This window comes from Canis lupus, chromosome 9, assembly GCF_011100685.1.
Source record: "Canis lupus familiaris isolate Mischka breed German Shepherd chromosome 9, alternate assembly UU_Cfam_GSD_1.0, whole genome shotgun sequence".
In the NCBI taxonomy this organism is placed as follows: Eukaryota; Metazoa; Chordata; class Mammalia; order Carnivora; family Canidae; genus Canis; species Canis lupus.
The window spans coordinates 14031852-14047402 of record NC_049230.1 but is presented as its reverse complement, the minus strand read 5'-3'; the positions used below and the strand labels follow the sequence as shown (position 1 = coordinate 14047402).

General features: G+C 41.3%; 1 protein-coding gene across 3 annotated transcripts in view; it reads right to left on the bottom strand.

The window, feature by feature from the left end:
* Positions 1-15551, bottom strand: part of PITPNC1 (phosphatidylinositol transfer protein cytoplasmic 1) — a 257577-nt gene that overhangs the window by 14885 nt on the left and 227141 nt on the right. For all 3 annotated transcript variants that reach the window (XM_038546821.1, XM_038546820.1, XM_038546822.1), the window contains 2 exons: positions 7616-7771; positions 4069-4132 (listed from right to left, as the gene is read on the bottom strand). In XM_038546821.1, coding sequence (XP_038402749.1) covers positions 4069-4132; positions 7616-7771 — 220 coding nt within the window. The remainder of the gene's footprint in view (positions 1-4068; positions 4133-7615; positions 7772-15551) is intronic.

Here is a 15551-nt window from a genome sequence, read left to right as displayed (position 1 = left end):
AGCTATTCGCATTTCAGGAATCTGGAGACCTTTGGAAAATGCTGACTTGGTGAATTCAACCAGCTAATGCTGGTCTCTAAGTAGGCTTCTTTCCCCACCTTGAGCTTGCTTCATTCATTATGAGGCCAGCTCTAGAGACTCCAGAATAATTTTAAGTCACTTTTATGAGGGACTTTCATCTATATAAACCAGAACTACCCCTCTATTCTTTTTTGGAAGGGTCTGGATTTCAACGACATTCATGAGGTTCCACTCAATCACAGCCTCCCTCTGGCAATTCTCTTTGTTCCTCTCTCAAAATACTGTCAGATTTGTGAAACAAAACTATGCTTTTGTGAAGCTGGGCTGCCTATTTTTATCCACCCCCCTATTACCCCATCTTCTGAAATGTGTTGTTTCTTCTCTGATTAGTGTTCCAGTCATGCAGGAGAGACCTAAGGCTCATGGATAAAGACCAATCAAGGCTTTGAAAAAAACCCTCCACTCCTCCAACAATGGACATGGTTATACTTTACAAGGAACATGAGCAGAATAAAATTTGTTTACGGAATTAGTTATGTGACAGCCATATGCTCAAACTAAGAAATGATACAAATTAATCCTTGGGTAAGCGAAGATCAACCACCATCTACAATATCCTTCCCCCCCACCCCCCACCTTCTTAATTAAACACTGGAGGTGGTTAGCTTAATTAGGGAGAAAGACATCCAAGGAGTGCCACAGCCTATGGGGTATAGTTTCTATAAGGTACAAACACAGAGCCAGGAGGTCAATGGGACTAGAATTCAGCCCTAAACTGAGAGCACCTGCTGAATCTGCCCAGAGGGATGTCTTTCTAATTCTCACAAGGCATCAGAGCTTTCCAGTTGGCCCAGAAGACATCTCCCACTCTCTATGCTAATCTGTTTGGACCGAAGTAATTAAACTGTCCTTACAGTCTAATCTGATTTAAAGCCATTCTTAAACTTTAGCCAGCATCAGAATCGTCTGCAGGGCTTGTTAAAACACAGATTGTTGGGCTAGACCCCCCAGAGTATCTGATTTTGTAGGTTTGGAGTGGAGCCTGAGAATTTGAATTTCTAACAAGTCCCCAAGGTGGGAGCTGATGTTGCTGGCCGGGGACCTCACTTTGCACAAGCGCTGTAAACTATAGGCAAAGGTTTTTGTCGTTTTTTTTTTTTTTAAACTTTGGACCTTTTCTGTGTTTTCTAATGAGAGCCTCACTGAGCCCATAGAGACTAAAGAAAAATAAGCAACTTCAGGTAGCCAAAATTGAAGGCGGACAGTGACAAACCTTTTTCCCCTGCAAGGCCCACAGTCCCAAGCATTACCTTGAGCAAGGGGCTCAGAAGGCAGTCTGTGGGCAGGGCTATTTCCATTCATTTGATTGACTGAGTGTCTGCCTCTGTGTAAGGAAGGAGCCACTGTTTTCCTGGCAAGCAGCTCAGTTAGGGACAAGGATGCCAGTAATTTACATGAAATTGATGGCATGGTTCTTAGACACCCCTCCCCCTTGGCCCCCCTTACTCTGTGAAAAGGCTGCTTATTTTGGTGGGAGCTAAGATTGTGTACTCAGGGGGTGGAGACCTTCTCTGGGGAGTACTTGGCTCCCCCATGATCTATATCCAGTAAACCACACAGTTTTTTTGCACTCACATACAGAAAGGCTTTTTGTCAATAGACTCCTTGAGTTAATGTGTCTACCTAACTCATCCTGAGTAAATAGGTAGGTGTTCTCCTCTGAGAGCTCTCCAGGACTGGAGGCCTCTATTTTCCTCTGATGCATTCATTAGTCTCGCTTTGGGCCTCTCTCATGGTCTGACGAATTTTTTTTTGGACTAAAAGTCTCTAAGGTTTCATGCCCTGGCATGAAAGAAAAGAGTCGGCCTCCATTTTTTGTACCCCAGCCATTCACTTATTAGATGCCCACCCACATCTTTTTTTCCCCTATATCCTGCCTATGCTATGCTCAAACCTTTTCTGATCAACAGTCTTCAGGTATTTGGTCCTCTTAATCAGGAACCCAGCTACTGTTTCTGATGCTGCCTTTTCTGGCGAGTCCTCTCTGGCATTAGAGAGAAATCTATCAAAGTGGCCTGTCTCTTGGTCTTCAAAGTGGTAGATTGTTGGCCCTTTAGGTCCCCCATTTATTTGCCAATTATTCTTTGAATATCCTTTTGATATTCCCTTAGTGTTGGTGGCAAGGACACCGTGAGCTTTGAGGAGCTCAAGTTGGGAGAGACCAGTTCTTAAGGCTTTTTTGCATCTTTGCTCCCTCTCTAAGAATCTGAGGAAAGATCCCCTGGAAAACAAACAAACAAACAAACAGAGAAAAATTTGTTTCATAATCAGGGGAAGTCATCACAGCAGTCTCTCCCTCTACCAGCCTCAGAAAGCCAATCAGAAATAGGTCTTGGTGAGATGTCATGAAAATGTGGCAAGCTAGTGTACCTGCTGCATGTGAACAGAATCCCGGGAGTGTGTGGTAAGAAAGAGCAAATGACAATCTTTCAAAAGAAAGCTCTTCCAGAGGTCTGCCTTCAGACAAACCCAGGAGGATGCACTTGCTCTTCAGAAGACACAGATGAAAATTAAATTTTAATTTAATTTTGGGAAAAATTAAAAACAAAAAAACCCAAACTTCCAGAACCATGTCTTTTACATGTGGCTCAGAAATAGCTAACAGCATCGTTGTGTTTACCCATTCAGTCCAATGTAGCTTTTCACTTTAAATTTGATAACCTTCAGCTAAGAAGAGGGAGGGATTCGTGGAACAATGACAGAAAAGCACCAAAATGTAATCTAGGTTACTCTCAGAACAAATTCAATGTGACTTAGGAAGAGGCCAAGGAGGAGGGCATTTTATTAGACAATCAGATCTAACCCAAGTCACCAACTGGGTGTGTTCGTTTCTATTTATAGTCAAGGACACTAGCCTCTGATGACTGATTCTGGGCATAAGGAAGATTCATGTGGACCAAATGACAGTGCTGAGGATCTGGAAAGGGTGGTCCATCCATCATGGGATGAAGCAAACCTGGTTTTCATTTATTGGACACGTGCAGAATTTGTTTAGCTCTTCCCAAATCATGAAAAAAGGAAAAGAGAGAAAGAGAAAGAGAAAGAGAGAGAAAGAAAGAAAGAAGAAAGAAAGAAAGAAAGAAAAGAAAGAAAGAAAAGGAAAGAAAAGAAAAGAAAAGAAAAGAAAAGAAAAGAAAAGAAAAGAAAAGAAAAGAAAAAAAAGTCACAGTAGTCTCAGGATGAAGGGGTACCGGTGTCTCTGCCTTTGAATTCTTGCAGAATCCTTATGTTTTTTGGTGAGGGAGTGTTTCAAGTGTTCTTTGAATCAAAGGACTGCTTTTACTTGATATGATGCTTCAGATAGTTTTGATCTTGAATCAAAGTTTGGGATAAATTAGGATGGGTTTCAAACCCCTCCAACAGAGAATCATGGAGCTCTGTGTTATCAGTATGCCAGCATCAAACATACTGAGGTCCTATTTATTATGACTAATAAATAAGAAGTACAGTTGACCTTTGAACAATAAGAGCATTAGGGGCGCTAACTTATACCCTCTCCCCCACCAAATTGAAAATCCACATATAGCTTTTGACTTCCCCAAAACTTAATAGCCTACTGTTGACCAGAAGCCTTTACTGATAACATAAGCAGTGGATTAACATCTATTTTGTGTTATATGTAATCAAGTCTATATTCTTACAATAAAGTGAGCTAGAGAAAAGAAAATTTTATTAAGAAAATCATAAGGAAGAGAAAACACATTTATAGTACTGTACTTACTGAAAAAAATCTGCATATTAGTGGATTCACACAGTTTAAACTCGTGTTGTTCAAGGGTCAGCTGTATCATGGTTATTTCAGACCAAGCTTCTATCATTACATTCTTCCTCATTATGTTCCATAGACTGTGCTATTTCCACTTTAGGGGGCAATAGTCCTGCCTTTGTTGTTGTCTTTCTAGGTAGCATCTGAAGCCAGATGGACTGACGCCCAAATCAACATGTTATGAAGTTGTTCTGTAAGTTATTTTGGGGAGGGTGACTTACCATACCACTCATCAACCCATGCAAAAGCCTGTCTATGTCCAATCAGCAGAATATCTCGGACCACCTAAAAAAGCAGAAGAACCATGTTTGATTAAAACTACCTGGAAAATAGATTGTTCCCAATTCTAGGAATCCTGGCAATTACAAATTCCTCAATCCCTCTGTCCATGTAATGGCAAGTACAGTCTCACATACACAGATGATGGGCTCGCTCACCCTTGGACCTTTCATGGTGTCCTAGACTTGCTGAAATTAATCTCTTCATCTTAATTGAAAGTTGGACTGGGAGTGTACACACATGAAGGGCAACTGCTTGGCAGTCTCACAGCAATGACTGGAATGAATCTCTGGGCTAATCATCTTGAGATTTTTCTCTTCACTTATCTTTATCTAAATCAGGTTCAACTTTTCACTTGTGGGAAGGTGTATCTCACTGGTGCTAGGAAGTCATGGATGTTGGAAATTAGAAACGCTTTTCTGGGTAGCAAGTGACTTCTGTTCTTCTCTGATGAAGTATGGCACATATTGGTCAAATTATTATTATTATCTTTTGGTAATTGAAGGTATGGGATATAAGATAAGTAAATATCTTTTTGGGTGTGACTTCCATGTAGTAGAAAGGGGAAAAAAGCAGTTTGGTCAACTGGTATTGTATTTTATTTTTTATGAATGAGTTAACTTTTCCTTTGAGAAAGAACAAGAGAGTATGCGCAGGGGGAGAGGCAGTTGGAGAGGGAGAGGCAGATGGAGAGGGAGAGGCAGACTCCGAGCTGAGAGGGAGCCCTATGTAGGGTTTGCTCACAGGACCCTGGGAGCATGACCTGAATTGAAGGCAGATGCTAACTGACTGAGCCACCCAGGGGCCTCGAGTCAACTATTATTGACAAAGATGAAATAAAGAGATCTCAATTAGAATAGAACATAATGGTAATGATAAGCCTGAAGAGACAAAGGAATAAAATTGTTTCTTATGGTGACACATAATGGCCCTAGAAGACTAAGAAAGATAACTATATAGTTTGTGTGCATGTGCGTGTGTGTTTTATGGTATTCTTCGTGTCCTCTATAAATATGTGGTTCTATGTTTCTTAGATACTCACGCACTCCCTTCAACATTCCTTTCTTCCTGCCAAACAAATCCGGCTATTGTCAAAAACCTCTCATGAAAGGTTCAGGCACGTTTCAATAAATGAAAGATTTTAATCTGGTGCATTTGCAGAAACAAGGGAAGCATTTATAATGATGTGTTTATTTCTCCATGCCTCTGGATATCTAGTGAAGCTTTTATGATTTGGAAGGAGGAAATATGTCATGAAAATAAGAAACAACATGAAACCATAACCACTTGAGTGCTGACTGTGTCAAATTCATGGAAATGAAAAGAACAGCATTGGGGCATCAGTAAAATATACCCTATTACATTAAGCACAACACAGCTGTCTGCTGGAAACAAGAATTCAATAATGTGCTAATGGCTCGCTTTCGAACATTTTCCCCCCATAACTGTGAATAGATTCTTAAAAAACAAAGGTGTTTAGAGAAAGGCACTGGTACTTTAAAACCATGCAAATACTCGCCTCATATACTCATTAGCGACTCATGTGCCAGAGCAGGTGTGTTTTTGGGGTGTTGATAACACTTCCTTATATTTGGAAACGGGCAATAGGAATGCCTTTTACTAGAGCACAATTCCTACAGGTATTTTAAAGAAACAGAATCTCAAAACTAGCCAAAGTCAACTGCGAGAAAAGAAACACAGTGAGCCCCATGGCAGTGTAAATAGGCTTCGTGAAAGGAGGATATGCCAAATGAACTATGTGGTGACTTGATAAGAGATCATTTGGGGTTAAAAAATAAGGGGCAGGGGTGAGGTGGCTGGGTGGCTCAGTCAGTTAAATGCCTGACTCTTAATTTTGGCTCTGGTAGTGATCTTAGGGTTGTGGAATCAAGCCCGGAGTTGGGCTTCAAGCTCAGTGTGGAGTTTGCTTAAGACTCTCCCTCTTCCTCTGTCCCCCACCACCCTCCTTTGCTCTCTCTCACATCCTCTCTAAAATAAATAAATAAAATATTAAATAAGGGGGGTAGATGCTACAGGAAGTCAAGGAAGATACAGTCTAAGACAGAGCTGAAGATGGAAGATATTTACTCTGGAAGTGTGTTCCTGCTTAATAAATTGGGACACAACAGGGGTTAAGGTGGTCCCTCAAAACTTGACTTCTCTGTGTCTCACTCAGCTTCCACTTCTGGTTGAGTAGAATGGGCTCTGGAGTGCAACAGCAGATTGATACACTTCTCTGTTTAAGAAAACATCAAAGCTCTCAAATCTGTTCTAGGGTTTGCGATTATCACGAGCCCAAGTTCATTCTATTCCTTGGACCTCAAAATTTATACATTTTGTTGACAACTGGCCTCCAATCTCAGTAGACAAATCCATCTAAGTAACACAAAGCTCAGTGCATTACTGTTAAATTCCAGTGCCCCTGGAAGAATTTCAGAAAGCTATTTTTTATCAGTTTTTAAGTGGAAAAATAAACAGATATCCAGCCTATCTGGAATGTAGAGACAACTTGGGTAGTATTTATTTTTATGAAAATAGGAGGCGTTACAAAGGGTAACGTTTGACATTGCATTTTCCATTTGTTTCCATGAGGATGAGTCATGCTAGAAGCCCCTAACAAACTTAAATCATCACTAAGTCTTGTTCCTGCTATAAAATGAACTTGCTTAGTTAAAGTGGGTATACAATTGAAATCTGTGTTTAGAGGTTGTTAATAATTCTTTAGTAACAGAATTATTAAATGACCAGAAATACTGAGGTGCACCATCTAAAGGACCATTGGGATTTGTTGTTTTGTCTCTTGGGGCATTTTCTTTCTATCTTAGGTGTATTTGTAGGATCTTGTTTTGTTTTGTTTTTGACAGAGAGAGAGAGAGAGAGAGAGGGAGCAATATCAGTGGGGAGGTAGGGGCAGAGAAAGAGAGAGAATGAGAACCTTAAGCAGACTTCATGCTCAGCACGGAGCCTGATGTGGGGCTGGATCTCACGACCCTGAGATCATCCACCAAATCAGGAGTCAAATGCTTAACTGACTGAGCCACATAGGCGCCTATATCCCATATTTGTAGGATCTTTTGAGTGAGAATTATCTTGGGGGGCCACACACACATATAAGCCCTTGATGCCTCTGCCTGAAACCCAAGTACTGAGTACAAAGTACAAGTACTTCTGTCTGTAGCTAGGTTAGCCTGATGCCAAAGGGAGAAGTACTTAGTATTGAAAACCTAACTTCCTGAATATACGCATCCAATAGATGTGGAAGTCACAGAATGAGAAATGAAGTGAAAAAAAAAAAAAAAAAAAGAAATGAAGTGTAAAGCATCAAATTAAACTTGTATATAAAATGTATTTTCATAAAAACAGCATTTTCTAGATACAGTTATGTCATGTTGGCTCAGTGCTGGGCATGTGTTGTGCGTCATGCATTCCAGCTTCCAGTAAAGATAGTCACTCTATCCGCAGTCCAGGAACTGCCATTTATTCACTTACCTTGTGTACAAATTGTTCCACTCTGGTCTGAAGCCCCCAGACCTCGAACTTGACAGTCACCAGCTTATAGGAACACATGATGGGTTGATGACTATCTCTCCAGCCTTCCCTTAATTGTCCCCTTCCTGTCTTCTCTGACTTGAAGTGCTTAGGATCCTGAAAAAAATAAAAAGAAATAGTAACTTAAAAGTTCATTGGGCGGCCCCAGTGGCTCAGTGGTTTAGCGCCACCTTCAGCCTGGGGTGTGATCCTGGAGATCCGGGATCGAGTCCCACCATTGGGCTCCCTGCATGGAGCCTGCTTCTCCCTCTGTCTGTGTCTCTGCCTCTCTGTGTGTGTGTCTCTCATGAAAAAATAAAATCTTAAAAAAAAAAAAAGTTTAACCATCATTTATAGGAAATGTCTAGAATAGGCAAATCCATCAAGACAGCAAGATTAGTGGTTGCCAGGGGTTGGAGTGACTACTAATGGATAAAAGAGTTCCTGTTGGGGTGATGAAAATATTCTGGAATTAGTGATGGGAGTTGCATAACTTTTGTGAATATACTAAGAACCCCTGAATCGTACACTTAATGAAAAGGGTTAAATTATATACATCTCAGTCAGAAAGGAACTTGCAACATAAACGCTAAAACGATAGTTCACCTTCTAGGCAAGTGTCAGTTCTTCCTGAAGTTCCTTTTCTCTAGCCAACCTCTCCACTATGCCTGACTTTTCTCTTCTTTTTTTTTTTTAAGACTTCTTAAGACTTTAAGACTCAAGCATCTCTTCCTACTCCCAACACTGTCCTGTGTAGTTCAGAAGATGCTGAATAAATGTTTTTGAATGAATGCCTGAACTCTACTTGGACCCATCTCGTTCTCTCTCTCTCTCTCTCTCTCTCTCACACACATACACACACACACACGGCTGGGGGTCGGAATTTAGCTACATTTGGGTAAATCCTTAAGTGAAAGACAGACTAAAAAATGCTATGTGCATCATTACAACTGTTGGCAAGGATGTGAAAAAATTAGAACCCTCACATGTTGCTGATGGAAATGTAAGATAGTGTGGCCACTTTGAAAAACAATTGGGTAGTCCCTCCAAAGGTTAAACACAGAGTGACCATCTGGCCCAGCAATTCCACTCCAAGATATCTACCCAAGAGAATTGAAACCTGTCTGTGGAAACTTACACGTAAATGTTCAAATTCATAATAGTAAAAAAATAGAAACAACCCGAATGTCCATCAGCTGATGAACGGATACACAAAATGTGGTCCATCCACACAATAGAAGATTATCCAGCCATTACAAGGAATGAAGTATTGATCCATGCTCTAGCACAGATGAACTTCAAAAACGCTATACTGAATGAAAGAAGCCAGTCACCAAAGGCCACATTCTATAATTCCATTTATATGAAATACCCACAGTAGACAAATCTATGAAGAAAAAAGCAGAGTAGTGACCAAAGGCTGCAGAATGGGGTGATAAGGGGAATGACTGCTATGGAAACAGTTTCTTTTGTGGGTGATGAAAATGCTCTAAAATTAGATTTAAGGTGATGGCTTACAACTATGTAAGGAAGCTAAAAACCATTTAACAGTACACCTTAAGTGGGTGAAGTTTGGGTTATGTAAATTATATACAATAAAGCTATGAAAAATATACAAATCCAATATAAAAACACACTGTGCGATACCTTGGTAGGATTTTTTAGGGTGTGTACTAGCTCTGAGCTTGCCCATACTCCTGCATAAAGTAATATTATAATAGTCATTATCCTCAGCACACGTTTACTGAATGCACAATGTGAGCACAGTAGAGAACCAGGTATTACATTATGCTCTCCCTTGACCTGGTTTCTTCGCCCTGAGGGGTGTAGGAGGGCAGCAGCTGTGTGTGTGTGGCCTGGAAGGTGTGGTCTGTGTGTAGTCACAGAGCACTTCCCCCCACTGGGAATGGACTCAGCTCGACTTGGGATGATTTCCGTTCCCTGACCTTCTCCCAGGGTCCCTCATTTGCATTGGTTGCACTAGAAGACACTGGACCTGGGGGTAGAAGGGACTGGAATGGGACAAATATATAATTAACAGAATATGAAACTGACAGAAGAGATTCTGACAGAGAAGAAGGAAAAGGGCACGCATCAAAAGAATCCCATGGGAGTAAGTGCTCTGTGAGAGCGGGAGGGGCTGGCAATTTGAGTATGGGTAGCCTTTTCGAATTTTGGTACCAATGTTGTCATGCTGTATTTTTAGCACCTGCACCAACCCAGAAACTGCCACTGAAATTATATGCACAGGCCTGGAAAGATGATGTTAATTTAATAACATGATACATGAAAAAGTCACAAGCACAGGGTCTGGCTCATAGCAAGTGCTCAATTGATGTTAGCTATTACTGTACTTCCTAAGGCAGTCACAGAAGCATCTGAGTAACATGTGCAATCTTGCAGCCGAGGGCAGAGACACTAATGCCTTTCCAAAGCACCCTGGAGTTGCTGGTGAAAGATTTGATGGTTTAAGGCCATGGGACTAATTCCTGCCTACCCCATATTCCTATACCCTATAATGCCATTAAGAATAAAAAGAGAAAAAAAAAAAAAAGAATAAAAAGAGAAGACCAAGAAATCAAGAGGTATCACCAGGGAGATGACGGTAGAAAATCTCCAAAGACGGCCTCCATCAGTTCCTTCCATTTCCGTGCCAGTACGCTGTTCCTCTCACCAAGAGATGGAGGCTGTCTCCCCTCACTTAAACAGAGCATGACCTAGGACTTGCTTTGACCAATTGCAAATGGCAGAAAAGACACTGTGTCAGTTCAGGTCTCCAAGGGAAGCTAGAAACTAGAAGTGGGATACAATGTAAAAAGCCTGGTCTGATTGCTCTGAGACTACCATGTTGGGAGGAAGCGCAAGCTAACCTTGGGGAGAGGTGCTTGCCCATTTCCAGCTGAGAAGGCAGGCATGTGACTGAACAGGTCAAATCTGATATTTCAGCCCAAACATACACTATGAGGAACAGAAGATCTGCCCAGCTAAGCCTAGTCAAAATCGCAGAATTGTGATAAGTAATGCACTGTTTTTGTTTTAAGCTAAATTCTGGAGTGGATGGTTGGTTAGCAAGAGATAACAAAATAGATGTGTCACGTGGATTACAAAACAGGTGCAATAACTGGGTTCACCATCGATGAAAAGGATGAATGCTGCTTTGTTCTTTTGCAGAACACATCAAAAGTTCATACAATAAACCACAAAGAAGGAAAGAAAGGAAAGCCACAAAGAAGGAAATTTACAGCTGCCAAGTAATTCACGGGAGTTAAAATATAGGGGCTGGAGTGAAACAGGGAGGGCTGGTTTCTTTCCTGATCCCCCTACTGACTTTCCAACAAAAGGTAAATGAGCAGTACAATCGTCAGCACATGGACAGTAACTATCTTGAGGCTCAAGAGACATGGCCTCCATGCTTTGGCTGACCAGAATATGTATAGGCAAACCCTTGAGAACCTGAGAGGAGGTGGTCTTGAGTGAGCAAGGAGTTAAACAAAGGACATTCCAGAACCAGCAGGCAGAGGAAAGCAGGAGGGCAAAACCCCCAGTAACCCAAATGTGTAAGAGATAAAGGAGGCAGTAAACAGAGCAAGGGGCCAGGCACAGGATGTGGGGAAAGGAAGGAAAAGCCATGGCTGTGGCCTGAGCTGCCTTCATGCCTCTCGGGCCCTGTGCAAGGGGTGTGAGAGAGGCCACAGGGCCATCTGGCCGCACCCCATCCTGATTCACAGACTAGCCACAGCTTGTTTCTTGGACTGACCACTACTGAGTTTGAAATGGTACCGATTCCAGAATATTCGTATACATTCCAGGTTCAAGCTTCCCAAGAAATAAGACAAGACTCTGCAATATTAAACATGGAACACTGGTGGGTCCCATTTCCAAAACAGTTAAGAATGACGGGGCCTCACAGCAAACATCAGCTTTGAGTAAGACCATAAAGGTAACGTCTGCACGGCAAACTATGTAGAGGCTAAAATCTATGTGTGGTTCCTGATCACACTGCAGAAGCACCAGGTAACAGGGAGGGGACTAGAATCCCAGGCTCCCCTAATTCTAGGCCAATATTCTTTCTACTGTATTTACTTTTATTTTTTATTTTTTAAAGATTTTATTTATTTATTCATGAGAGACACACACAGAGAGAAGCAGAGACAGAGGCAGAGGGAGAAGCAGGCTCCATGCAGGGAGCCCAACGCAGGACTCGATCCCAGGTCTCCAGGATCACACCCTGGGCCTCAGCGCTAAACTGCTGAGCCACCTGGGCTGCCCCTCTACTGTATTTACTTTTAATATTAAACAGCAAAGGGTGTTTTTGTTATACTCAGATGCCAAAGAAGCAATTAACAATTGGGCTTTTTATGGCAACAGTGGGTTGATTTTCTGCAAGTCTGGTGTCCTATCTACAGCTGCTGATTTCATCTAGTAAATCTTATACATAGCCTATAATTAGGGATACACTTTCAAAGAGAGGGAGTGAGGTAAGGGAGAGGATTTACCAGAGGACTCCTTTAATCAAAAGTCAAGACCACAGATGAACATCCAGCTGAATGCCTTTATGAGAAGATGAAAAAAAAAAATCAAGCCAATGGTTCTTATCTGAAATATACTGGTCACTACAAACCTTTCTCCCTGGTCATATTCGACCCCCCACCCCATATCCAGTATCCATTCCACTTGAAATCATTTTCTTCAACACTCATTTTTCTCACTTGAGTTTGTGAACATAAATATCTAAATTGCCCCGTTCACACATCAGTAGACCTTTTATCTGATCTTTTAAATTTTTAAAATTTCTGGTTTGTGTTTCTACAGCTTCTGTACTATTTTGGTCCTGAGTCAAACTTTGTAATACGATTTACTTCATTCTTTATAAAAGACTTGGATTGTTTTTAGGTTTTAAACTTTCATTTCTCTATTTTCAAATGAAGTTTGTAAACCTCCATCCACCTTCATCTCCAATATTGTGAATTCCACACTTGCCCACACTTTGGCTTTTTTTTTTTTTTTTAAATATTTTATTTATTTATGACAGATACAGAGAGAGAGAGAGGCAGAGACACAGGCAGAGGGAGAAGCAGGCTCCATGCACCGGGAGCCCGATGTGGGATTCGATCCCGGGTCTCCAGGATCACGCCCTGGGGCAAAGGCAGGCACCAAACCGCTGCGCCACCCAGGGATCCCCACTTTGGCTTTTTTATAAGGACACAATCACATAGGATTAGGGCCCGCTCAACCTCATTTTAACTTGAGTGCTTCTGCAAAGACATTATTTCCAAATAAGATTACACTCTCAGGTCCTGGGGGTTAGGACTTCAACATATCTTTTTTGGGGGACACAATTCAACCCATAACAGTTGGTCATAATTTTCACAAGGCAAATTTTACAGAGTCCTCTGTGACTAATTCTTCCATAGTTTGCTCACTCACTGGGTCATGGAGCCCTGAACCTCACCCTGGTTGCAGGTGGATCCACTGGGTGATGGGGAAGCTCTCTGAAAGCAATGCTCTTGCCTCCAGAATGCTCCATGTACAGCTCCCAGAGCCCAGCAGCTGTCTGGCCGGCTGCGAACATGTCAGGCTGCAAGTTCCTCTGGCTGGGGGCTTCTAAATTCATCCACAATGAGAACTCTGGCTCCGGAACCTGTTGGTACTCCCCAGGCTTGGCAGATGGCAAATTGGACCCATGTAGTTAGTTAAAACCCATCTGTATGGAGGGAGGTGAGCTGGTGCCAGGGCTGTCTCCCAGGCCAGACAGACCAAACTGCTAAGGGAAGGAAACATTCTTCCTCTACCTTTCAAGGTCTTCCAGCTGGACAAAGTATTACATTTACATGAGACAGATTTGCTAATCGAACAGGAGAAAAAAAACGCCCAGTTTTATTATGCACTTACAGAGGGCCAATAATGAAATTGAGACCTGAAGAATTACCACGGTAGGCCGTTTTCATACTTTCTAGACAGACAATAAATCTTTGAGGAATTGACAGGACAAAGAAAACTTAACTTTGGAGCTTCTGTTCGGAAGGCATTCTAAACGGAATTTGGATTGGCGTAGTAAACTAGTAAAAATGTAACCAAGGATGTTTATACCTGCATTCTGTGCCCTGAATTTCCCATCTCTAGTGATAAGGATGTCTTTCTACTTCCTGATACAGGGAGGGTACATTTCACAAGGGAGATTTATTTCTAGCTTTCAGGGGAACAGAGGAGTCTGAGAGCTCTCAGGGGCTTTTTTGTTTTGCTTTCAAGATTTAATTTTTTAAAGTAATCTCTATACTCAATGAGGGGCTCGAACTCACAACCTTTAGATTAAGAGTCTCATGCTCTACTGACTAGTGCCCCAGTGTCCTACTTGCACAGCCAGTCTCTTAAGTAACTTTTTGTTCCCCAATAAATTTTTTTATTTAAATTCAATTAAAATGTAATGTATTATTAGTTTCAGAAGTAGGGTTCAGTGATTCATCAGTCTTATATAATACCCAGTGTTCATTACATCACGTGCCCTCCTTAATGTCCATCATACGGTTATCCCATTCTTAAGTAACTTATTTAAAATAATCAAATGCCGAAGTGGCACATTTGGAGCAACCTGCCCTTGGCTCCTACACTGGCCACCCCTTCCATGCGGGCACATTTTCTTTGGAAAGCTTCCCTGCCTAGAGCCAGTGACCCACCTCCAGGCTTCATCCATCTTACACTTGGACAAAACAGAACAAAGGTGAAGCTAGGGAACTTCTTCATTAATGCAGCCCTTGTGAAACTGTGTCCCTGTGTTTGTTAGCATCAGTCTCACACCCAGGAGGTGCAAGGAGAAGCCTCCAGGAGGTCTTGGCCTGGCTGGAGCTCAGCTGGCATCTCAGAGGCAATATTATTAGTCAACGTTCACTGAGATAGAAAATCTCCGTGATTAATTATGCTTTCAATTTGAACCACAAAGGACTAAATCCAACAGGGGCTTGCCCTGTTAATTGAAATTAGAAGTTTTTGATAAATGTTAAATGAAATAAGGCTAAGCAGTAATTGGCTAGGAATTGTTACATTACATAACTATAGTACTCAGTCTAAAATAGAGATGAACTAACAACACTTATCAGATTTTTTCCTGCATTCTTGGAGTCTTGAAGACTCCAAATTGATGCAGATATTCTCATTCCCCATCAGTGAATGGCATTTCAACCAGGTAAAATTTATTTATTTATTTATTTATTTATTTATTTATTTATTTATTTATTTATTTATTTGAGAGAGAGAGAGAGAGAGGCAGAAGCAGGCTCCATGCAAGGGAGCCTGATGCTGGACTCGATCCCAGGTCTTCAAGATCATGCCTTGGGCCTAAGGCAGCCACCCAGGGACCCCCTCAACCAGGTAAAATTTAGCTCTGAATTTGGACCCAGATTTCTTGAACTTGTATCCTAAAGGAATGCACAAAATTATGGACCTTTCAAAGAAGCTAGTCACAAAAGATATCTTAAAGGATCCCATTCATATGAAATATCTCAAACTGGGAAATCTACAGAGACAAAAAGATTAGTGGTTTCCTAGGGCTAGAGTGGGATTGAGGGTAAAAAAGTAGGGGAGTGATAGCCAAAGCATACAGGGTTTCTTTTTGAGGTGGTGATGAACATGTTCTATTTTTTTTTTTTTTTGATGAACATGTTCTAAATTTGATTATGATGATGGTTGCCTGTATCTATGAATATACAAAAATGCATCAAATTCTCTACTTGAAATGGGTGATTGCATGGCATTGAACTTTCTCAAAAAAGTGGTTGAAATAAGACAAAACAAAACTAAGAAGCTTTCAGAGTGTGTTTGAGAACTGACCTAAAATTTTACTTAAAAGGTCAACTGCTATGCATCAGCTTAAAAAAAAAAAAAAAAGCCCAAATGCAAATTG